This window comes from Myotis nattereri (assembly GCF_964212035.1).
Source record: "Myotis nattereri genome assembly, chromosome: 3".
Taxonomy (NCBI): Eukaryota; Metazoa; Chordata; class Mammalia; order Chiroptera; family Vespertilionidae; genus Myotis; species Myotis nattereri.
Window position 1 is genome coordinate 6,031,522 of NC_138077.1, and position 25,971 is coordinate 6,057,492.

Consider the following 25,971-nt stretch of genomic DNA (forward strand, 5'->3'; position numbering starts at 1 on the left):
GCCCAGAATCCTATTTTTTGTTCATTTGTTCGCTTTGGACATCTAGTTATTTTTATGGTATACTTGGGTTCTCCTTCAAATTTTTGCAGTTCAGGTGTCAAGCAAGTTTTTCAAGGAAGTTTATTTATATATTTTAAGACTCACTACTGTTATTTCCTCCTTCTTGGACTCTCCACTCGCCTCCCTCAATTTGCAGGTGATTCAACAGCCCAGACCTCTGTCCTTCTATACCTCAATCCCACAAGACTGGTGAATGTCTTCAGAGGAAATGGGGTGTCAATGTAGATATCACTTAATCTTTTCACTTCTTTTGAGGGCCACATCCTTTCCACCTACCTTTAGATATATCTTTAGTGTCTGCATATAGTTTTGCTTGTCCCAAAGTTCATAATTTCTATCTTCTTACAGGTTAGTTAGTCTGATACATGCTATGTTATCATCTCCAGAAATAAGACCTGTTCTCATTCTTTCTCTTTTTCTTTTTGTTATTTCATTTTTCCAGTCAGTCTGGTTTGATCTTGGCCGTATAAATATTAGATTCCAGTTATGTTAGATTTCCATGCCAGTTTCTTTGGCCTCATAGAAAATACTCTCTAAGTCTGCATGGCATCCATGGCCATTCTTAGTTCAGGGTATTGCGAGATTTTACATTTATGTGAGTCCACAGCTATTTCATTGATAATAACAGGAGCTTATGTCTGAGGATACTAGTTAGACACCGGTTTAAGGCAGACACTGGATATGCACTTGTGGTTCCCTCTCTCTCTCTCCTTCTCTACATTAGCACGGCCATCTCTTAGAAGAGAGAAAAATAACATGACACTTCTGGCCCTGAATGGGAGCTGACATGCGGCACATACACCCGTGAGGATGCTCCGTGTGCTGCTCTCTCCCTTTTTATCCGAGTGACAGGCTTTTTGGAGATGAAAGCCGACATTAATTTCCCAGTGAGACCTGAGTGCCTTTGAAATCTTTCTGGCTGTCACTCTGTGATAACCTGAACCCTTTCGACATCATTATGGATTATCAATATGCTCTTTGGGTTTTCTTAGGCTCGCGGAGGGTTGCCACGGTAACTGGGCCTCGAAAGGTAACCGCTGCCTTTTCTACAAAGAATCTAAAAATAGTGACTGTGTAAGAACCACAGTGCAGCATCATTAAGCATCCAGCTCTGTGCTCACTGATTACTTTCTGCACTTAATTACCCTGTGGAACACAGTGTCAGGCATTTCACCTGAGTAGCGTGCCTTCAGCTCGTTTCATCTCTGCTTTAAAAATCTCCTTGTCCTCAAGTAAACGCTTACATCAAAATAAGAATGTCATTCTAAGCCTGTTTCTTCCTACAAACTGACTAAGGTTAAAAAAGAAATTATAGAAATACTCTGTTAGCCCCAAGACATATTTAAACTTTTTTTTCCATACATAAATGTTTTTCTCCCTTTAGGATACATGAAAGTCATGTAGCTATTTTATTAATTGAAAACAGATACGTTTTAAATGATATATAAAGGCCCAGTTTCCAACAAGACACACACAAATACAGATAAAAGCTAGCTCAGTTATCTGGTGATAAACACACGTCTCCTTGAACATTCCTTTAATAGCTCCTTTCCTGGCAGATAGATAAGCTTGAAGATGCAAGGAGGCAGTAGGCAGTTAAATAAAACAACAACAATGAAACATACCTAAAACCTGTTATCATACCACCAGGAAATTCCTGACATTCCATTCACCTAGATCTGTGGATATTTGGACCCCACCAGGGACAGCCCTACAAACCCGATGCCATTTTGCTCTCCATCAAGCACAAGACTGAAACAGTGCCCTGCATTTTGCCACTAAAGTTGTGCTTCTCAATGGGGCTACTCTGCACCCCAAGGGGACACCTGACATCTTTGGCTGTCACAGTTGGTAGAAAGGTGCTACTGGCATCTGGTGGGTAGAGGCCAGAGGTGTGGCTAAAATCCTACAGCCTTCCAAAAAGAGCGTTCCTGGGAAACCCTGGTCTAGCAGGGGTGGGGAACATCTGGCCCGCGGGCCGTATAAGGCCCGTAAAATCATTTGGTCTAGCCCTGCCAAGGCATTAGGGGTGAGTTAATTAAACATTTGACCAAATGTAGCAGGCTAATTTATAAGCTGACCATTTTGTATGGCTCTCCAATGATGTTCTAAATATCCAAATGGCCCCTGGCAGGAAAAGGTTCCCCCTCCCTAGAGCAGCGGTTCTCAACCTGTGGGTCCCGACCCCTTTAGCGGTCAAACGACCCTTTCACAGGGGTCGCCTAAGACCATCCTGCATATCAGATATTTACATGATAATTCATAACAGTAGCAACATTACAGTTATGAAGTAGCAACGAAAATAATTTTATGGTTGGGTCACAACATGAGGAACTCTATTTAAAGGGCCAGAAGGTTGAGAACCACTGCCCTAGAGGATGCTGAAGTGTCAAGTAAACCGTAAGTTTCAAAGTTTCAGAGACAACTTTTAACCTGTGGGCAGCGTTCATGTTCACTGACTTCATGTTAAATTCCATTCCTTATGTGCCTTCTACCATGCACGACTTTACTTCCTCAGAACCTATCCTTTCACTTGCTGGATTTATCTTGCAAAATCAGGTAGGGTTATCAGCTGGTCGGAGAGATAGAAAGGTACAGATGGGAATACAGGTCAGAGAGGTAAAGGAAGGCGCAAACTGGGAGCTAGCAGCACTGGGCCACCCCGGGTCCTTCCTTGGGAGTGCTCTGGGGCCGGGCTCTTTGCAGCCGAACCCGTACCGAGCCCACTGACCTTCAAGGACCACCTGCACAAAGTCTTGAGCGGACAGCTTGTCCTCGCGCACAAAGCACTGGTACGCGCCCCCGTCACTTTTGACCATGTGATCCATGATAAGGTTTTCGTGGTTGATCCCTGTGATCCTCACATTTTTCCCAGGGTTGAGGATTTCACCGTTGCGGTACCAGGAGAGCTCCTGGTCCTCACTTGCGGTCACGCTGCAGGACAAGGCCACCTGGCTGCCCACGCTGCTCTTCACCTTCCTGGGGCTGATGGTGGCCTTCAGTGGCTCTGAAGAATGGGGTCAGAGAGAAGGAAGGAGGTGAAAATATCACACATGCACATAGCATTTCAACAGCATGCGGGACTCTTGGCAACGCAGGCGTGTCATGGCAAGCACACTCCCTCTATTCTTTTTTGTTTCTGATTTTTAAAAAATTCTTTATTGTTGAAGTGTTACATATGTTCCTTCCCCCCTCCCCCGCCCCCCACTGACCTTTGTGTCAGGGTACAGCATTGTGGCTGCAACAGCCTCTGCGCTGCTGTTCTCTATTATTATTATTATTAGTATTATTATTATTATAGTTAATAACACTTTTAAAAATTTCTTTATTAATTAAGATCGTACATATGTGTCCTTATTCCCCCATTACCCCCTCCCCATCCTCCCCCCCACTCATGCCCTCACCTCTTTATTATTTTTTCTTATTTTTTTTTTACTTCTCTCTCTAGGTAGCAAATAGACTAATGTTGGTCAAATTGCTTTTTCATTGAATATGTATGAGTATTAGCCCACTGACAATAAGAAATGTGATGCGCTGGTTCCCAGGAAGGACAGAAATATTTGAATATTTAAATCCTATTGGCCTTGTCTCAAGGAGGCAGGATGGGTTTGCTCTGGGCCACTGTCACACACATATATACTCACTCACATCCCTTATGTGGCCTAACCAGGGCCAATGCCAGCTATAAGGAGACAGGCTGACAGCATTTGTGACCATGAAACAGGTTTCTGTTTGTTTGTCTGTTTAAAATGAGGCTAACTGGCTTGGACAGGGTTGGAAATCTCAATCTCGATGTCCCTACATTTTCATTCAACAAACCCAATTCAAGCTAGCAAGCATTTATTGAACATGTGTATACCAAGGATGGAATTAAAGTCACAGGTGAGGCAAAGATGAATAACGCAGTACAATTCGCATGTGCCACAAAGGTAGCAAACATCTTTTGTATGATATTTAAGTCAGGCTCCCCACTATCCTACAAGTTTTTTTAATCACCACTTTGCAGAAGAGGAAATGGCAATCCAAAAAAAGTTAATTAACCAAATCCACTCAACAAGCAAATGACAGAAAAAACACACACAGTTTTTTTTTTACCCCAGTTATTCCTACTGCTCTATTTTCTCCATGCTGTGAAGTCTTTGGTTCCAAGAAGTTTAGGCTTCTAGGTGGATTAGACAAATACAAGAATGAATATAGTAACCAAAATAGTGTATTAGAGACGTATAATATGTGGCGGAGGGTCAAGAGAAGGTCCTCAGATAGCAGCATGGATAGAGCTGAGGCAGAGGCATTGCGGAGACTGGGACTCGCCTGAATTAGGGCAGGAGCTCAGCGGGGCCTTGGGAAGGGTCTCTGAGAGTCTGAATGCAGCCCAAGGTCTCTGAAGGGGAATCGTGGGAGAAAAATGACAAGGGCATCCGGGACAAGATTGCAAAGAGCCTCCAGATTTGGGAATTAAACCAGAGGGAACTTAAGAAAGCTTCCTAGAATTTTCAGCAAGTGGGTGCTACAGTCAGACACATTTTTTAGGAGAAATGATTCATTCTATTGTGATGGACACACGAGAGTAGAAAACTGGTCAGAAAAGAGGCATCGCAAACGCGCGGCTGAGGCACAGCGAGGGCTGGCTCTGAGCTAGGGCAGAGGTGGAGAAGTGGAGAACACAACTGAGAAATGCTGAGAGACAGTGTCTAGGACTTGGCAGGACTTGGCCAGAGAAAGAAAAGCCTTAAAGAGGATCAAGGGCTTAAAGTTCACAGTGGAAGGTGACTTAAGGGGGAAGACATCTGGAAAAACAAGGGGACCCCTTTACAAGGTAGAGATGGTGGCAAGTTTGGTTCGGGATAGTGATCTGTGGGAGTGCCAGCTAAACATCTGCTATGGGATTGGGGGACACGCTCCACTGACCCTCAAAAAGGAAGCAGAGGCTAAACCTTTACACTCAGGGCTATTTCCAATTCCTCAGGGAGGAACTGGACCATGAGGGTAAGAGAAGAGATCGAATAGAGAGGGGCCCTGATTTGGAAGCAAGAGAAAAAGAATTTACAGAAACAGTTCTATAGGCCATGCTTTTTGTTAAGAGGAGAGAAAAACAAAGGAGAAGTCAGAAGGGAGGATGGGAACATTCAAGAGGCATTTGAGAACCTGTCCAAGTGTGGCTGAAGAGTACAATGATGAAAACATACACTCCCAATGAAGACTTTATAATTTTTAAAATGTACACAGTGATCAATGCCTTTCCAGAGAAAGCAATACAATACTCGGAGTTGAACAGAAGATTGAGGGGCGGGCAGGGAACATCTTTGGGAAAGGACAAATGCATTGAACTTAGAAAGATGGGGAGTCTTAGACATTCAAGTATTTGAAACCCATCTTCGATGCGGAGGGAGCAACATGACTTGCCATGGGAAAGGAATGGGTTTGAACAGGGGAGAGGAAGAAGACGTAGCAGGTGTAGATTTTTTGGGGGAAAACACTGTGGGAAATATGGCAGGTTCATTTGAGATGCTTCAGATCAGCGGCCACCAACCGGTGGTCCGTGAGGTCCGGAAGGCTGTCGATCGACGCTTTAGATAATCTCCTAAGATATAAGCTTTATTCAACAGAAAACAGAAAGCCATGCAACATGTCTGAACACAGAGAAGACTTTGAGCCAGTGGGAATAATTCTTACTAGATGTTCAATGCTTCATTATTTCACGCACAAGTTTCTTCAGCAACAGAAATATAACTGCGTAGTTACTAGTATATAACTTCCATTTCTTTCTACTCCCAGCCTAAGCAAGTTTGAGTGACATTTGCAGGACTCACCTAGGCTGCTGGTTCCAGACAGTCACTGGGATGTTTACTTTAAATGTATTGTCTTGGGCTGGGATTGGGCTAAAGCCGTCTACACGCAGGGTGACACGGAAGAGGCGCTTCCATAACTAGGCATGGGGCTGGGGGAAAGCCAAGGCAAGACAGTGCCTCCCTTTCAGTGTCAGACTCTAGTGATTTGGTTTGTTCAGGTCAGTCCATCGAATTAGACATATGTAATGCTATCTATTGGCAACTGTGTTGACTGAAGTCCTGCAGCTCCATGGCATCTTGGGTATCTCATTTTGACTTGGTTTCCACAGGAGTAAAACTGAAGGTGTTTACCTAGATTGGAGTGCTTCCCCCTGTGATCACACCCCCTTTCCTCCCAGTCTGCCTTCAGCACCCCTCTCCACACGGTCCTCAACACAGTCCCCATCAATCAACTGGAGGTTAAAAACATCCTTGGACTAAATGATCTATAATAATGTGTCCAAGTCCACTATTTGAACAGTTTACAGCCTGGTATTTCTGCTGATTACAGCCCCACTTAGAAATTTAAAGAAGCATCTGAAACAGGCCAAGGACAAGCACTTTGATCTGCGTGTGTGACAGCCCAATCCTGCCCCGGTCCCACTGATTTTCACTGAGACTAGCTGATCTTCATTCAACAACTGGGCAACGTTATCTTGGAGATGTAACCTGGGGCCTGATGGAAATCTTGGAATTTGGGGAGTGGGGATCAGACAGACATGAATTCATCCTAAGCTCCAAACTCTCCAGCTGTGTGTGTAACCCTTGGACAATTTGAGCATCAATATCCTCATCTGCAAAGTGGGGCCAGTAATGGTCTCAGCAGGACCGCTGTGAAGATCGATGGGATGCTACAGAGAAAGCCCGGCGGTCAGCTTGTCACAAGAGCCCCACCAGCCAACTTCACCATCACAAGTTACCGTCCAACTTACGTTTCACGTACAGGCGGCCTATCACCTTAGCAGTTCCATATCTGTTGGATACTTCACACACATAGCTGCCTGAGTCTGAGGGACGAGTATTCTCAATGAGTAGCCCCGTCACGGTCTTCTGGAACCTTCCAGAAAGTTCCAGGGGCATGTTGTCTTTCAGCCAGCGGTAATCTGGCTCAGGGTGCCCAAGCGCTTTGCAAGGCAGCTCCACATGCTGCCCTGACATGGCTTTGCGGTGATCAAACCCATCCAGTATGGATGGAGCTGAGTTCGCGGGGTCTGCAGAAGGAAGAAAAACTCTTAGACATAGTGAAGGAGGAGCTGAAGTGAGCATTAGCATCACAGAACCCCCTGCATAGTTGAAATTCTATACGTCATACCAATGATATACATTTCTTCTGCTCAGAATTTGTAAAAGTTTGAGGCAGAAAAGGTACTAAACACAAAGAACTTTGGAGTCAGCATGCTTCAACAGGAGCGGCCCCACAGGCCAAGAATTGGGTCTTCTTATAACCAGTGAATGTCCGACTTTCCCTTTCAAGAGAGTGACAGTAACATAAATAGTTGTTTAACGTTAGTAAACTTTATGTCACAAAAGGAGTTTTACACAGAACTATTAAATCTGGAGGTGATGCATTTATTTATTTCACAAATATTGTTTGAACCCCACGTCGGGAACCAGCCCAGTGTTAGGCATTAAAGACACAGGCAAGGTGACAAAGACAGGCAAGGATGCCCTCACAGAGCTGACATTTTAGTTGGGCCAGTGTGTGTGAGGCAGCAGGAAACATCTTAGTAAACAAAGACATAAAGATAATTTAGCCCGTATAAGTGCAAAGAAGGGACGAAATGGGATGATGGAGTGAGGGTAGGTGAATGTGTTCGGGGTGGGGAGTGAGGAGGCTTTCAGAGTGGACAATCCCTCTGAGAAGATGATGTCTGAGGTGAGATAAAGGAAGAAGACAATCAAGGGTTGGCAAAATCTGAATAGTTAAAACAAAAAAGGAGTTTCCATATTATTAATTATAATATTGCCCTGTTATTAAAAATTTACAAACAGTGCATGATTAGCTGTTCTACCCAATGATGTTTGGCCCACATTACATTCTTGAGCCAAATAAGGAAAAGAATGCCATGTTCTCAAGATCAGGGGAAGTTGAGTGTCCAAGCTTGCTTTGAGGAACTAATGGTCTCAGGGATTACACCAAGAGTGTGAAAACAGAGATTGCTGGCTGGTTGGATGTTAGAAATAAAACTCAGTGACCTTGACTTGCCCTCTCTCCTAATTCTTCCTGTTCAGAACAGCAGGAGGGCTACACTGGATTCCACAAGGACATTACAAAAGTGATGTGGAGTCCTGACACTGCCTTTTCTTCGCCACGGCTGTCTTGGTCCACCTGCAGTAAACCCAAAGCAAAGGCCTGGATCCTCTCTCTTACCCAGGCAGAACCATAAAGATCTTTAAAATGCTGAGATTCTGAAGTCAGCCACCGGGGGCAGACAGCGAGCATGGATGAAAACAGAACAAAAGCATTCAGCTGTAAATTTCCGGAACTTTCCCTGGTAATCACAGAGGTAGAAATGACAAACCTGCAGCTCTGTCACTGCTCTAGTCCCTCAGGAGAACAGTGTGAATGTTCTCATGGGGTATGATGAGGGGACCTAGATCACCTCCACAGGAATCTGTGATGGCGTCTCCAGGACTCTTCTGAAGTTCTATCCTTCCTTAAGTGAAGGATTCTGTATTAAATAATTACGTTCACGCACATGTTAGACTGTGGCCTTCAGAGGGATTACAAATATAAAGAGCCACAATGTCAGACATGGGGCCTTTGTCAGCCTGGACCATAGGGCTTCATTCCACTTCCTGGAGGAAATTACAGACAACTTCAAAAAGTGTTGTTTTGACTGGCCAGTGTGGTTCAGTGGTCGAGCATCGACCCATGAACCAAGAGGTCACGGGTTCAATTCCTGGTCAGGGCACAAGCTCAGGCTTACAGGCTTGATCCCCAGTAGGGTGTGTGCAGCAGGCAGCCAATCGATGACTCTCATCAATGTTTCTATTTCTCTATCCCTCTCTTTCTTCTCTCTCTCTCAAAATCAATAAAAAAAACATGTTTTTAAAAAAAGTGTTATTTTGAAGAACAAGTTAGCTTCTTATTAATTAAGTAGTTACAAAATCTGTCATTTTTATTAAAATAGGAGGTAGGATTAGGGTAGGAGAAGGTGATACAAGCAAACTGTCACCCTCCTTTGGTGGTATAGCTAATAAAAACTTTTTGTGGGACAAGCCTACAATCTCAGCAAACAAAAGGTTCTCACTTCCAATGCTAGCCATAAAAAACAATGCCCAAGACTGCACTTTAAACATTTTAATTCTGTCGAAAACTAGTTATTGATAGAAATTTCTCAAATATGTTCAAGATAGTGCTGTATAATTCAAATGACTTTTTACAAAGATTAGTTGGGATAACTGGATATTCATATTAAAAAGAACTTTGAGCTTTAGCTCACATCACTTACAAATATTAACTCAAAATGGACCACAGATCTAAATGTAAGATCTAAAACTATAAAACTTTTAGAAGAAAAGTTTAGAAAAAAATCTTCATGACCATGAATTTGATGAAGTTTTTAGACACAACACCACAAATAATGAGCACAAGCAACAAAAAATGAGTATATTAAACTTCATAAAAGTTAATTTACACTTTCAAAGACACCATTAAAAGAGAAGCAACATACTGGAAAAACATATTTTCATATTATGTTTCTGATAAAAGACATACCCCAAAATTACAAAGAACCCTTACAACTTTAGAATAAGATGAAACAATATAATTTTAAAAATGGGCAGTATATTTGATTAGATATATCACCAAAGAAGATATATAAATGACTGAGAAACACATAGGAAACGCTCAGTATCATTAGCCAGTAGGGAAATGCAAATTAAAACCACAGTGAAATACTACTGCACATCCACTAGGATGGTGACAATAAAAAACACACACAAATAAGTGGGGATGTGGAAAAGAAAGTGGAGCCCTCGGACACTGCTGATGGGAATGTAAAATGGGGCAGCCACTTTGGAAAACAGTTTGGCAGTTTCTTAAAATGTTAAAATTCAATTTACCATAAGGCCCTAAAGTTCCCTTCCTAGGTATCTACCCTAGACAAGTAAAAACCTACGTTCACTCAAAGACTTGTACACAGATGTTCATAGCATGCTTATTCATAACAGCTAAAATATGAAAATAATCTAGCAGTCCATCCTTTAGTGAGCAAACCAAATGTGTATGTACACAAAATGGAATACTACTCAGCAATAAAAAAATAATTAATACTGACACGTAGTATAATATGGATGAACCTCAAAAGATTATGTTAAAGAAGCTTGATACATAGCCACATACTGCATGATTCAGTTTATCTAAAACATGCAGAAAATGCAGACCTGTAAAGAGACAGCGCTTGCCTGGGGCTGGGGCTGGGGCTGGGGCTGGGAAATGGAATTGACTGAAAAGAGACAGCAGGGACCTTTTTGGATGATGGCGATGTTTTAAAATTAAATGACAGTGGTAACTGCACAACTCTAAACATTTGACTGAAATCATTGAACTGTCTTCTTAAAATGGGCAAAGTTTAAAACTGGCAAATTAAATCTCAATAACACTATTTTACAAAAAAGGAAGGTGCATTTCTGTTATATTTTAAGTGACATTTTAAGCATGCTTGCGACAGGCTTCCGCGATGACACTTGGTCACACATAGAAGTAATGCAACCAAATAATAGCACTGCATTTAAACGTCATCGCTTAATCTTCAGTTGATTAACTATGTTTCTTTAGAAAAAGATTTTCCTTATGTTACCACAATGCTAATATCACACGAGTGTATTAAATTCTTGGTATTATCCATTATGTACCCTATATTCATTTTTTCTTTATTTCCCACATTATGCTTTCTGTTATGTCTATTCTCTGATGCATTCCTTCTAATTTAATTTTCATTTTTTTCTAAATTATGCCATTTTTTTGTTTCACAGATTCATGTTGCTTAGTCATTTTTAATGAACGCTTTATTCTGACTTACACTCCTCTTTCAAAGTATTAAATTATTCTCAAATAATAAGTTATAGTTTTCACATGATTTGTATGTAATTTTTACTTCTAATTGTCAAAACACGATTTGATTCATTTTCATCTTCTTGTAATAAATTTGTGGGAGGTTGAATCTTTTTTCCTTTGTTGCATGTGAAAGTGAGAGAGGGTTCTTCGTTAATTAGAAGAACCTTCCTGATGGGGAGGGAGACAGAAAGCTCTCCCAGCTTTTCCCTGTGGTGTCTCCACTAAAGAACTCAACACGTAGCCCCTTTGTCAGAGCTATGCCCGCTCTGGGAGGCTCCCACCTTCGGTCATGTGCTTCCTCCATCACTGCGCTCCGTGTTTTCTGAGGCAGTACTCCACCTTGTCATGTATTATTTTTCTTTTCTTTTTTTAAAAAATATATATTTTATTGATTTTTTTTTACAGAGAGGAAGGGAGATAGAGGGTTAGAAACATCAATGAGAGAGAAACATTGATCAGCTGCCTCCTGCACACCCACTATTGGGGATGTGCCTGCAACCAAGGTACATGCCCTTGACCAGAATCGAACCTGGGACCCTTCAGTCCGCAGGCCAACGCTCTTTCCACTGAGCCAAACCGGCCAGGGCTGTACTATTTTCCTTGCATAACATTATATATCAGGTAAGACAGAATTCCTATGGTCTCCATGCTACCCTAACTTAGTCTCTCTGTTATGTTAGCATTCTCCCTGGCTGATTTGCTTTCTAATTCCAGCAGTTTCCCTCAGGGTGAGTATCTGTTCTTCGAAAGGAGTATTTTCTGAACACCTCCAGTATCTCTGCGGACCCAGACCACCACTGAGCTGTGTGACCGCTGCCAGTTACGGCCTTTCCCACCCATTTTCAGCTCACAGTCCATGCAGGTCTATCTACCTGTTGGGATTGCTCTTAGACACACGTTCCCAGGTTTCACGGAAAAGACTGTCCTCTGCTTTTGGAGAGGAGCACGTGTTGGTTATTTTGCAGTTCTGTGAATATATAGTGATTCCAACAGGCCTTCTCACCATCTAGTGCTTCTGTGATCCTGCTGCTGCCCCTCACCCCGGGGGCGGGGGGGGGGGGGGCGCTGTTACTGTCAGTAGTTTGCCCACACCCACCCAAGAGTTTCTGGGCATTTCCATCACCTGGTTTTGTTGATGCCATCTATGTGTTTTTTTTCTTTTATCATTGGATTTATTCTGTTTTAATTTCAGTAGAAGTTGGGGATCATTAAAAATATTGCTGTTAATATGTCCCCACCCTGACCATGTGTGCCCCATGTGTATATTTTAAAATAAATCTGATTTAAAATGAAATTCATTTATTTTTTCTTTCAAATTTTAAAAGGGTAATCTGTGCTCACTATGTTCTTTTTTAGCATTAACAATTTTCTTAACAGAGGCACCAAGACCTAATAACTATAACACAGGAGAAAGTAACAACTGACATGAAAAAGATAAGAAAAATATGTTCAAGTGCAGAGGAGAAATCACTTAATTCTGCCATCTTTTGGTGCTGTGCCTCAAAGAACAGGTGGGCTTTGGTTATCTGGGGGCAGGGGGAAGGGAGATCCAGATAGAGCATCGCCAGGGACAATCAGTGGGTGTCCAGGAGACAACGGTTTTAATGACCAACCCCCCCCCCCAACACTGAGCAACTTTCCATCACTTCTCCCTCACAAAGCACCATTACAAACACAATTACTATAGTCACTGAAGGGACCAATTTTACATTCTATAGGGCAAAGGTCAGATATTTTGCATGCGATTTTCTAATGCTGAGATGGAGCTTTCACACGTCGGGCTTGCTCCAGGAAGTACTAATGCATCACTGCGCGCTTATTTGTTTGACAGATGGGCCAATAGAGAACCAAATGTGAAGATTATGCAAAAGACTGACACTTTCTCAAAGGGCAAATCCCATCAAAGAGGGCACAAAACTGGCATATTTGTCAGAGTGGAGGCACTGCTCTCAGATTGCCTTCACCTGAGAGTGATCCTGGAGGGGAAGGGAGGGCATGAACGTCCCTTTACCTTTAGACATGGTTCATTTCCCAACATTGTAGCATCACTGTGGACCACAGGTGTGTTCCACGTGACCCTGCTCTTCTCCCTCAGCTTGGCGGTGTGGGAGGCATCGTGGTGACGGCTGGCGTTGTCAGCGACAGGCCACACAAATGTGTACGGCGAGCAGGTGCTGTCTTCCAAAGAGAACTCATACTGCACCAAAGGGATTTGGAATTTCACAAACTATGAAATGACTCCAGTGGAATATCTCTATTTGTACTACATTGTATTGGTGTTGACTTTTTTAAAGAAAACAGACCTTAGGTTGATAAAATATTTTGGGGGAAAAGCCTGAAGGCTTGATTTTAGTCATGAATTTCACCATGTGGGTGGCGCCATCTCGGGACACCAGCAAAGGGAGAGCAGAAATAGGGGGCGCTGAGCCTTTACCTGATACAAAGAGCCGGGCGCTGTTGCTCTGCCGCGTCTCCCCCGTGTACCTGTGGCGCGTGATGCAGCGGTAGTTATACAATCCGTCTTCGTTCTGTACATCTTTAATATACAAGGCTCCCGTGGATGTGATGAGAAATCTAGATCCTGAAAGAGAGGTGCAAACGCAGTCAGAGAGGGATTGTTTTCGCTTGAAGAAACCTCATGCAAAGGCTGATCATAGGTGTGCATGTTAATTGAAGGGTCCAAACCATTTTAAATGTTCAATAGCTTCAATGAGCAGTTTTTAGTATGTTACACAGTAAGTATATACTTAGAAAATTTAATGTCATAAATTATTTTTTTAGGTCTAGGCAATGTATTTATATTGTAGCAACAGAGTTGGCGTAAAATTGGTATGTGACAAATGTAGCAGATTTCCTTTGATCATCATTTTTCTCTTCACATGTGACAGATTGAGGGAGTATTAACTTTCTTTTGTAAATTTTCACCTCATATAAGTATAAACGTTTGCCTCCGTTTGAAATATTTCACGTGCAAAAATAAAGCAATAAAATATCCTACAGCCCAGTTGGTGTGGCTCAGAGGTTGAGAGTCGACCAATGAACCAGGAGGTCAGGGTTCGATTCCTGATCAGGGCACATGCTCAGGTTGTGGGCTCGATCCCCAGTAGGGGGCGTGCAGGAAGCAACCAATCAATGATTCTCGCTCATCATTGATGTTTTTATCTCTCTCCCTCTCCCTTCTTCTATGAAATCAGTAAAAATATATTTAAAAAAATATATCTACAAACTTCCCAGGAAAGAGTATCTGATTTGCCCATAAAGATAACCCATACTTATGCTATAAGACAACAATCAGTTCCTCTTATAGTCTGTGTTGCAAAGCACTTTGCTATTTCTTTTTAAAGAATGTTATTGAATCTATTGGGGTAACATTGGTTAATAAAATTAGATAGGTTTCATGCTATTTCTTAATCATCCTATCTAATAAAAGAGAAACATGCAAATTGACCATAACCCGACACCCTTCCCATTGGCTAATCAGCAGGATATGCAAATTAACTGCCAACCAAGATGGCGACCGGCAGCCATGCAGCTGAAGCAAACAGGAGGCTTGCTTGCTCCAGTGACAGAGGAAGCCAACATTCCCGGACTGCCGCTGCCAGCCTCTGAGCTGCACTCTAAGCAACTATGTTGCAATTATAGAAGCTAAACAAGCTCCAGAGACCTGCTTTCAGCCAGCTTCGGCCTCAGAGCTTAGAGCTGCTGTGATGGCAACAGAGTTTCAATTATAGAAGCCAAACAGACCCAGAACCTGCTTTCAGCCCTCAGAGCTGGAGCCGGCTCTCAGCTCCAGTGACAGCTATAGAAGGTAAATAAATCCCAGAAAAAAAAAAAAAAAAAGGAAAAAAGGAGAGGCTGGGAGCTTAAGTTGCCCTCCAGCCTGAAAACGGCTCTCAGGCCCTCACCCAGACTGGCCAAGCACCCCATTGGGGACTCCCACCTTGAAGGGGGTGTGACCAGCTGCAAGTAGCCTTCAGCCCATCATCCAGGCTGGCCAGGCACCCAAGCAGGACCCCCACCCTGATCCGGGACACTTTCAGGGCAAACCAGCCGGCCCCCACCCGTGCACCAGGCCTCTATCCTATACTACAGGCAGGGTGGGACAGAGCAAGCTGCCATCCGGGCCCCATGTGCAGCCCTGGGCAGCGGGGCATAGGCCCTGCCCCCAGCCAGGACCCCTGTGTGCCACCTGAGCCCTCAGCCGGGACCCATGCCGCCTAAGCCCCACACTGCTAAGCCCCGCCCCCAGCCGGGACCCTATGACTATTGGAGAGCAGGAAAGTACCGCTGGGCCCTGGGTCACTGTGGTGACCCGGCCATCGGTAAATAGAAAAGTGCGGCCTGACGGCAGCCCCCAACTGGGCCTGATCCGAGAGCAGGAAAGCAAGCCTGGCCTGTGGGCAGTCCCCAACTGCACCTTCTCCCTGGTCGCCATGAGGATCCAGGAGCAGGAAAGCAAGCCTGGCCTGTGGGCAGCCCCAAACTTTCCCTGCTCCCCAGTCGCCATGGTAATCTGGGAACAGGAAAGCAAGCCTGGCCTGCGGGCAGCCCCAAGCTGGGCCTGATACAGGAGCAGGAAAGGCCGGCCTGCAGGCAGCCCCCAGCTGGGCCTGCTCCCCGGTCGCCATGGGGATCCAGGAGCAGGAGAGCAAGCCCGGCCTGTGGGCAGCTCAAGCTGGGCCTGTTCCCCGGTCGCCATGGCGATCCAGGAGCAGGAAAGCCCAGCTTGCAAGCAGCACCCCCATCTTGGCCATAGCTCAAGGGAGAGTACAACATGCAGTGGAGGCCAGGAGCCTGAGAGATCAACACAGAGGGGCTCCTGCTCCAAGCCTCCATAGTGTGGCTGGGGGCAGGCCCCCAGCAGACACACACACACACACACACACACACACACACACACACACACAGGACGCCTGCTCCAAGCCTCTGCTGCCAGACTGTGGCCATCAGTAGGGTAGGCCATCCACTGAGGGCTCCCGGACTGTGAGAGGGGCAGGCTGGGCTGAGGGAACCCCATCCCCCAGTGTACGAATTTTGTGCACCGGGCCTCTAGTTACTGAAATAATTGTCAATAACTGTTTTCACCTCAGGGAGAAAAAGTCACATGCAGCCATTGCTCCTTCACATCAGCATGAGACACAGTGTCTCCATGTGACCCCTGATTTTTGTCACCGCACGGAACCTCATCTTCTCTCCTCTGACCTTTTCTCCTTCTTTCCTTTGATTTGAACTGGCCCCTTCCGTCCTGGGAGCCCCTGACTCACCTGCCCCCACCCCTGGCACGTGCACTCCCTTGATCATTAAGCCCCCAGGACAATCAGCAGCCTGCGTCAGATAATCTTAGGAACAAAGCCTGCACCAGCGACCACAGAGACAGATAACATCCAGGCTTGGATCGTGTTTGAGCTCCAGACCCAGGAAAGCGAACTGACCCCACCAACCAAATCGATGTGACACCAGACAGAATGACTCCCTGGCTGACATCAGGACCAGATGCAATGACCACCACCCTCCACCCTAGCACCGATCTGACTCCCCTAGCCACGTGATTAATGATCTTTCCCCGATATGGCCTTATCCTCTGTGAGCCAGGTCTTTGAGGTCACCTGTGACTCTGGGTGTGGTGCCATTTCTTTAAAAACTAACCTTTACTTTTATGGCTGCAAACTCCTGTTCACAGTTGGTTGGGCTTTAATGCATGCAGGCCAACAAACCCTTTCAGTTTGATAACAATTCCTGCCTGTACAACTCTAGCTGTACAGAAATGGCTAATGTTAAGAGATAAATGTCAGTGTTGCTTTCAGAAGAATGATGATGATATTTTCTTTTGATAGTGTAACTAATATTTGCTGCTCAATTATAATTTGACGAGAGGCCCAGTGCATGACATTCGTGCATGGGTAGGGTCCCTAGTAGCTGCCAGCCAGGGCCTCCCTTCCCCCGCTGACTGTCGCCGCTGCCACCAGCCAGGGTGGGGCTGGCCAGGGGAGGGGCCACGGGCGGTTGGCCAGCTGGCCCTGCCCCCTGGTTGAACTCCTGGTCGAGGTCCCAGTGGAGGGGACAATTTCCATATTAGGCTTTTATTATATAGGATGATAAACCAAACAAAGGCAAGAGAATAAACCCCAAAGTGAGTTGTTGCACCTACATGGTGGGTGACTCGGAACACTTTCTGCCACTGTTGTATTCTTCTATTGAGTATTTCTGCATCTGATGCAATTTTATGTCAAAGAGAATGATTTTTTTTTGTCTGTCTGGGAAAAGACTAACATGCCCCAAATTCAACTTCATTTATTATTCGTTTTCTTTAGGTTCATTTGAAACATCCTTTGGTTTATTTTAATCAGAATTTACCAGGGATCTTGACTTTATTGATTTTAGGTCTCAAATATTTACATTGTGAACACAATTCCTACAGTTCTTGGTTATTTCTTGTAAGGACTACACTTTATTCATAGATCAGTTGCCAAAATAAAATAAAAAGGGCTTATCCTTTCTTATCCTATATAATAAAAGGGTAGTATGCAAATTGTCCCCTCCACCGGGAGTTTGACTGGAGTTCCACCAGGGGGCAGGGCCAGCCTGCCAACCTCCCAAAACCCCTCCCCCTGACCATCCTTGCCCCCGATTGGCCCCAGTCAGGTTGGGCCAGCCCGACCCCACCCGTGCACAAATTTGTGCACCAGGCCTCAAGTGTAAGATAAGAGCAATTCAAAAGGGATTGGAAAAGAAAAAAATCATAAGACAAATACTGATCTGGCATAAGCCTTTCAAAGGTTGCAAATTAAACAATGTATTAAATATTTTTAAATAATAAATTCACTTTTTAAACAATTCCATGTAGTTGCTTATTTTAAAATATGCTATAAATACACTAACAGACAAGCTGGAAAAGCTAATGCTGCATATTCGAGATATTTTTGCTTTATCCTCTCCTGAACGGAAGTAACTAAAAATACCTTTTACCACTTGTCATATGTCATCACACATCAAGCATTTCTTACCAGCATATGTTGTGTATAATTGAAACATTTTTTTCTCTTTCAATATATTTTGCATACTTATATAATGCTTTAACAACCAGTTCCTTTAAAGTACAGAGTGACAGACAGAAAAGAGGGATGCAAATATTAGGCATGCAATTTACGTCTCCTTTCTGATACGGAGGATTGTCATTAGAATTGACAAGCCGTCAGCACTGGCAGGTGTAGGTGGAAGTGCCTCAGGAGAGCTGGGGGGGCCGGGGATACAGAGGGGCCAGCACGCATTTAGCCCCCCGCTGACCCCCAGAGGGCTCTATTCTCTAGGCTCATTTAAGAATCACTCACTTTGCTCCTGTAATACGTCACTTTTTCTTGTTTTGTTAAGCCTCACCCGAGGATATTTTGCCACTGAGAGGTAGACACCAGACCTGCCAACGCTGTTAGAACTTTGTGTTAACGAAGAGTAAAGGGGTTATGAGGAAGTGCTGAAGTGGCTCTCCAACGTTAGCTGACATGAGCTTGTACGTTACAGCCACTAAAATAAACCCCCAGCTCGGGACCAGTTCAGCCAGGCTAGAGACATAAAACTACCAATGAAAATGGGACATTTACACAGTTAGGAACATTGTAGTAACGCTGGGGCTGTGGGGAAGTCTGCTAGGAGAGCCGCAGTCCTCCGGCTGTCGTGGCACTGAGTGGTGGGAGAACACGGAACGCCCACACCGTTGCCTCTCCTGCTCCTCTCAGCCCATTCTCCACTCAACATCATGGTCACTTAACACGATGAATCATTCAGATCATTTGGTGTCAACAGAGGAATGCTACAAGTCATTCACGGTCGACTACATCTCCAAGAGGTCTCTACTCTCCTTCTTCCACCGTGCCCTGGCCACACTGTCCCCTTAATCACTTCACCAGAGGGCCCTGACCCACATCTCGACCTGGCTGGCTCCTTCCCCCATTCTGGCCTCATTTCTAAGTCAACTTTCCTTTCAGCCCACACTGACCGCACTCATGGCCACGCACGCTCAGAGCACTGGACTTTATACATCAGTGTGAAGTTATCTATCCTGTGTGTGTGGGAGACTGGTTTCACCTTTCTCTCCACCAACTAGAATATCAGGAACTTGATGTGTCTTGCTCAACTTTTTTTCTCCATTCCACAGAAAAGTACGTGGCTGGGCTATCCGAAAATACTTGCTAAAGAGATGAGTGGATGAAACATCTACCATTGCTCCTATACAAAATGTCTCATCTTAAGTCTGGGTAAAAAGAAGCAAGCTAAAATACCTCTTTTTAGGTTTCAGCATGAATCTTCCTCATGTATAATACATAAAAAGAGTATTTTCCCCTCTTGGAGTGATTATAATTTATTCTTGTATAAAAAATGAGCATATTTAAAGATTTTGGTGTTAATTATTCTTCCATTATACTCCCTCCCTGTCTTTTTCCTACACAGCCAGGCTGTTTGATCTTCAATAGGGACAGTAATGTTTTCAGGAAGATTTTAAAAGCATATTTGATTTTTCACTTAGTCAGAAATATATCTCAGGGTTTTGTGGGGTTTTTTTTCCCCCGCTTTTGCAATCTGAAATGAGCTACTAGTAATTAAAAGAACAAATGGTTCTTCTAATAAGACGCCAAATGGTAGCGCGACACCATGAAACTTTGATCAGCTGTGCCTGTCACCTCCAATTGACAGCCAGACTGTGTGATGCAGCTGCGCCTTCTCCTAAGCAGGTGTCAGAACAGCCTCTACCATCGGAGGAGCACGGGATTCAGATCTAAGTTCCAAGCGTACAACACCGGGCCCGAGACTCGTTTCTGAATGGCTATCTTACATTTTTTCATTTGAAAATCAAATTAGCATGAATTAAAATAGAAGCGAAAATAGGAACTAAATATATAACCATGATAACTTTAAAGTTATCGAGTTCTCTTAATTCCAATGTTAACTGGAACAGAATTGAGCTCACAGTTTGGTTCTGAGGTGTGTCTGCTCTGTGATGGGCTGGGTGGGTGTCGAGCCACGATTAGATGAAGGGGGCTCCAACTATTTGCTGAGCAACTGAGCGGCCTAATACAAATGACTGCTTAAAGGAAATTATGTCGAAGGAGGTATCTAAGAGAGGGAAGGCAGTAGGTCCTTAAGATAAGAGGTGTAACCTGGCATTCTGGGTTGAATTTGGTCCCCTCCCAAATTCCTAAGTTGAATAACAACCCTTCGCACCTCAGAACGTGGCCTTGTTTGGAAACGGGGTCATTGCAGATGAAATTTGTTCAGATGAGGTCCTACTGGAGGAGGGCGGGCCCCAATCCAATGGGATGGTTTTCCTTGTAAAAAGCAGAAATTTGGACACAGAGACATGTGGGCACCAACACTAACCCTAATCCGTGCCCATAGGTAATGCATGTCTACTGTGAGCCACCACTGCTCTCAGCATCCTGTGCTCTGACCCACTTAGTTCCCGCGATGTCCCCCTGAGCCAGGCGCTGTAATCACCCCCATTTTCACAGACAAGAAGGGTGAGGAGCAGAGGGCGAGTGACTAGCCTGTGTTCACACAACTAGCCTGTGTTCACCCAACCAGCACAGCACGATACCCTGCGTTCTGGCTGCGAGCTCACACCCTCACCCACGGAGCTCCTGGCTCTGGGTCAGGGCTGGAGTGTGAGACAGCAAGGCCAGGCCACGTGGGGGAACCGTGTTGTGGAACAGGAGCATTGCACACAAAAATGTTTAAGCTGAGGAATCAACAGACTTGGTTGGAGTGAAGAGTTTGATGGCCCCACAGGGCCGACAGCTCTCAGAACAGATACCTCGGGCCAGGGTGCCTGTTCTAGGAAAGACAGTCATCCCTGAGCAGGCTGGTCACCCAGAGGAGGTGAGGAAAGTCAAGCTGGAGGCAGAGTTTGGGGGACCTTTATGGGAACTGATGCCCAGGAGCCCCCACGGGGGAGAGAGAGGGAAGAGGGCCAGCAAAAGACACAGCAAGACAGAGGGGCCAGGCGCCAGGAGGGTGTGAAATTAGGACAGAGGAGGAAGAGAGCCCTTCCAGAAAAAATGGTGCGAACATCTCATCTCTGCGCCTTCCTTTCACCATAACTTAGAACAGAAACGCAACCTACAGAGACTCAGTTTCCTCTTCTGCACAACGGCCGACATCACCTTCCTGCGCATACAGTGATGGGTGCCCACGAGTGCTTCCATAGACCCAGCCTTTGAAGGGGACAAGTTGAACTAAAATGTGTTGTGATATTAAATAAGAATGTCCGTGCAAGTGCCTGCACTCCAGGAAAGCGGTAATCTGCAGTAAATAATGATGATAAAATAACCCACTTGCTAGATCAATAAACATACTAAATATCTACCTACAAACAACTTGTAATACATAAAATGAAGTCAAAGAACACCATATATATATATATATATATATATATATATATATATATATATTTGTCAAAGGACACAATAGAAGGCAGGGATGGATGGGGAGGCACGTCAAATTCCAGCATTAGAAGACTCAATATTGCAAAGGTGTCAATTTTCCACAAATGAAATGAATGACATGTTATTTGATTTCTGAACAGAATTTATTTAAACTTGGCCAAGTCAACACAGATTAAACAAGATGCTAGTTTCATCCAGGAGATTAGAAAATCAGTAAAGTATGTATTTGATAATACATAGCCTTGGCAAGGGTGTGGGGACATAAGCACCTACAGGTACTCATGAAGCCATTTGTTCTTTGCTGGGCAATCTGCTAGCATATTCGATCCTATGGAAACACTCATACACATACACACATCAATGTATGCACAGGAAATGCACTGCTTAAAAAAATAAAAACTGCAGCATTGTTTTAAAAAACTGTAAAGACACCTAAACACCAATTGAGGGGTGAATATATGAATAAATAAATTAGGGTGTGTCCATCCTATGCAGCCATTTTGAAGACAGAAAGGTAAATGCATCCGTACTCCATGGAAAGATCTCTGAGACATAACATAGAGTAACTGCAGAATAATGTGTAGTGCTCTGTATACATGGCAATGGACATGTGTATGTGGTTAGAAATGTGTGTTGTACATGAACAGAGAGATGTCAGCAGATACCCACCAAAATGTGAGCTGTAGTTGCCTCTGAGGAGATCAGGGGAAGGGAAGGGAGTCACGTTTACTTCATGGGCTCATGGATCTGAATATCTCACAAAGAGGCTGTACCAGCGTGCTGCTCGTGCAATGGAAATGTATTTTGAAGAAGGTGTCCGTGGGTGGTGAGCATATGGGCGCTGCAGGCACAGACCAAACTCATTTGAGCAGCACGGCAGGGGGCAGGTGGGAAATCTAGGAAAATATTTATGTTGGGAGTAAATGTGTCAAAATGGCCTTTTGTGGTGCTTGCTTTTCAATCGGATCACATCTGCGCGTGCTTAAAAGCGGAGGGGAGGGCTTCCAATATTTACCCGGCTTTGTAATCCTTCCCTCCAGCACCTGACCCCAAAGCCTGCTGCGCCATGGATGATACCCTGGTCTTCCTGGCTGCCCTGGTAACATGCAACTTCCCACCTAATCCCATTCAATCCAGTTGGCTTGTGTGCGTTGGCCCTGCCTTCCCCAGTGACAGCTGCCCCTGTGGGGACAAAGAGGTCCCTGTTGGCCGGCCTCACCTCTCTTTCTCTCCCCCTTGCAGAGTGCTGCATTAGTACCTGTTTGGATCTTACTGACATAGGTATTTAAATGTCCCCCCAAATTGGCTCAGTAGAATAAGGCATCATTTTGGTGGGACCTGTTATATTTTTCAAGTATCGTCAAGGTGTCCAAGATTCATGAAGGCCCAGGCCGGACGGTGGCTGCCTGGAAGAAGTCAGTTGGCCAGAGAGGGTGGCGTGACCCCTGCCCCCCGAGCATGAGGAATAAGCCAGCGATCCGGGCCTGGCTCAGATAAGTACGGAGTAATTGGCATATATATGCTTAGCTTCTCTCGAAGCAATCTCACGGAGACATTTTTCTCTTGTAAATAAAATTCTCTCAGTGAATTCTCCTGCAGTTAAATGAGGCTCAATTACACGCTGCTAATTTAAGCCCGCGCACCGCATTCTGACTGTCTACCTAATTACCCTGCTTAGGCTGTTAATGATCAGATCTTCGCTCTCGAGCAGAAATGCGAGTCTGCCATTAATCTCTCCTCTAGTTAGATTTCTAGTGACTTAAAAGAAGAAATCCTTAGAAAAAATAGAATCTGATTTTTCAATAGGTTATTTTAAGGATTTATTAAAAAGAGCCACAGAAGTTTATTGTATTTATTCATTTACAGGATGAACAAGATGGTTGGCCCCTGACCTCTAGGAGCAAACATTTTAGTCTGGGACAAAGAGAACAATCACTCCCCATGATGAATGCTCTAAGAGAATTACGACGTGGAGGCTGAACTTGATAAAGAGGAGTGCTGAGACGGGGCATGAGCCTAAGGGTTTCCGTGGAGGGTGCATGCAAACGTGGCACAAAGGAGGGAACGGGTAGGGCTGAGAACAAAGAAGAGAGCACGTGCAATGTCCGGAGCGGGGAAGCATGGAGGCGTGTTCAAGGAACTGAAACAAGATGCCTCTAAAAATTAGACGTGACGGTCACAGAATCGGCCTGGATGCTGGAGTGAGGCAAAGGTCAGAGGTCATGCCTAGGTTTGGGGGGAGGGGTGCTGAGTGGGTGGAGAAGCAGGGCTTAGCAGCGGAGGAGAAGTCCTGGGTGTGGCTCTCCTCTGAGGGCGATTTACTTTGGACTCCCAAGCATGAACGAGAGGCGATTTTTGTTTTATGCATCTGTAACCAATGCCTATGCTTACTCCTTCTGGGGCTCTACCAGAAACTAGTGACCAGCAACATTCTACTTTTCAATGGCACCCTGTCAAAGTCCTATCCAATTTAAAGTTTGAGCAATTATTATTTTCAGTTATCTATATTCTTCTTATTGGTTTGAATTGCATATTTCTTCTATAATCATCTCATGAATCTCTGAGAATATTGAGATAAAATTCCTCCTTGGATTGACTTTTGGTCCTTTCTGTCATGAAAATATGGTATGTTATTTGGAATCTTAGTTTCCCATTTTTTTTTTCCAAATACTTTAATATGGCCAATAAGTCAAATGTGATTTGGAGCGACTCAGATTTCTGAGGTTATAAAAAATAATTATTATGAAATACTTCTTGGCATAAGAAATGGAGAATGCTGGCTAAACAGAATAAACATCTGTTTACACGAACAAGAGAGTTCTCAGGTAAGGGAAGTCCTTGGGGACCTATAGGTGAAGAAGGAATGGGACTCTCTAGGGCAGGCTCTCGTTGTTGCGATACGTGCTGTGGGACATTTGCTCTTCGAAGAAGCAATAGGGACAGAGCAGAGACATCCTCTGCATGCTGGGAAACTCCTGCAGAAAGCTGCAACCTCACTAAGTGGACTGAAAAAAACCAACACCTTTTTAGCAAATAGCCTTGCTGGCCCTGCCAGGGTTTCAGGTAGGAACCATGTCTAACCACAGCACTCCCCTTGCTCAGGTTTGGGGTTTGGGTTCACACACTATCTCCAGGGTCGAAGAAGCCTCAGGACAAGAAATTAACAAGCGGTGACCCAGTTACTGAGAACATCTGACAGAAGCAAAGGCAAGTCTTCCTGGAGGACTGAGCCATGGGGGATGTTTACAGACAAGGCCCAACTCTTCCCTCCAATCCTGAGCTCATTACCCCAAACCACTGGGCATGTTAGAGATCAATTTACCATAAGAGTCAGAAGGAACAACTGAGACCTCAGAAATGGAATCACTGTACACAGATTCCTGAATAATTGTTTTGAAATGGTTGCAGAAATTGGATCAAGAATAAGAAAAGGGAAAATATATCAAAAAGGAGAGATACATCAGATAAACAATGAAATGGAATATTAAGAAATGAAAAATTATAATTCTTGATATAAATATTTAGTTTAGACACAGTCGGGGAAATTAGTGTACTCGTACAGTGAAATAAATCTAAATAATTTACCAAAAATATTGCCTAAAGAGAAAAAGGAACACAAATATGAAAGAAAGATGAAGAGACTTGGGGGAGGACTGAAGATCTATATGGATAATAACAATTCCAGAAAGAGAAAGTAGGGGGAAAAAGCAGATAAGCAATATCTAGAGGAAATAATTTGAAATTTCCCCAGAAATGATAAGAAATAAGTTTGGGAGTATAGATTCAGCCCTGGAACTAAAGGATGGGCTTCAGGAAAGGTGAGGGTACCCGAGGATGGAATGGGATGCAAAAAGGAATGATGAACCAAGAAACGGGTATGAATGAGTAACTCTAAGCCCGCAGTTCTCAACCTGTGGGTCACGACCCCTTTGGCGGTCGAACAACCCTTTCACAGGAGTCGCCTAAGACCATCCTGCATATCAGATATTTACATGACGATTCATAACAGTAGCCACATTACAGTTATGAAGTAGCAATGAAAATAATTTTATGGTTGGGTCACAACATGAGGAACTGTATTTAAAGGGCCAGAAGGTTGAGAACCACTGCTCTAAACACATGAGGGCTGCATAAAATGATCATCATAAAAATGACTAGTATGACAGGTATTAAAAAATAAGATGTACCTAGAATACTGCACAATAGTCTTTAAGGTGGGAGGGATGTCATGGGAGGCGGGGCATTCAGAAATCCTGGCTATTCAGCATGGTGGGTTATATCTACCTGAAGGACAGCAATCTCTTTAGTACGCTTAGGATACTGAGTCACAATTCCTTTCCACCATGTCTTGACATTCCTTTCCACCAATGTCTAAACCAGATCATGTGTTTTTTAGTTTCAGAAGGATTTTTATGATCATTACTTTATTGAACCTTTATAGCAAAACTAATAAAGACCATTTAATCCTCCCTCACCACCCCCAATTCTCCACTAATTAGTCAGGTTGTGTTCTTTGAAAACATCTGATAAAATTATAAGCATTGTCAGCTTCATATTTTGAGAAATGTGTCTAATCTTCCCAAAATCT

General features: G+C 44.1%; 1 protein-coding gene across 1 annotated transcript in view; it reads right to left on the reverse strand.

Annotated features, from left to right (window-relative positions):
• The window catches only part of DSCAM (DS cell adhesion molecule), a gene marked incomplete at its 5' end in the record, with an annotated part of 440,423 nt that overhangs the window by 160,583 nt on the left and 253,869 nt on the right, over positions 1 to 25,971 (reverse strand). Inside the window, 3 exons of the mRNA XM_081088248.1 lie at positions 2,792 to 3,067; positions 6,821 to 7,099; positions 13,385 to 13,531. Of these exons, the coding sequence (XP_080944374.1) occupies positions 2,792 to 3,067; positions 6,821 to 7,099; positions 13,385 to 13,531 (702 nt within the window). The remainder of the gene's footprint in view (positions 1 to 2,791; positions 3,068 to 6,820; positions 7,100 to 13,384; positions 13,532 to 25,971) is intronic.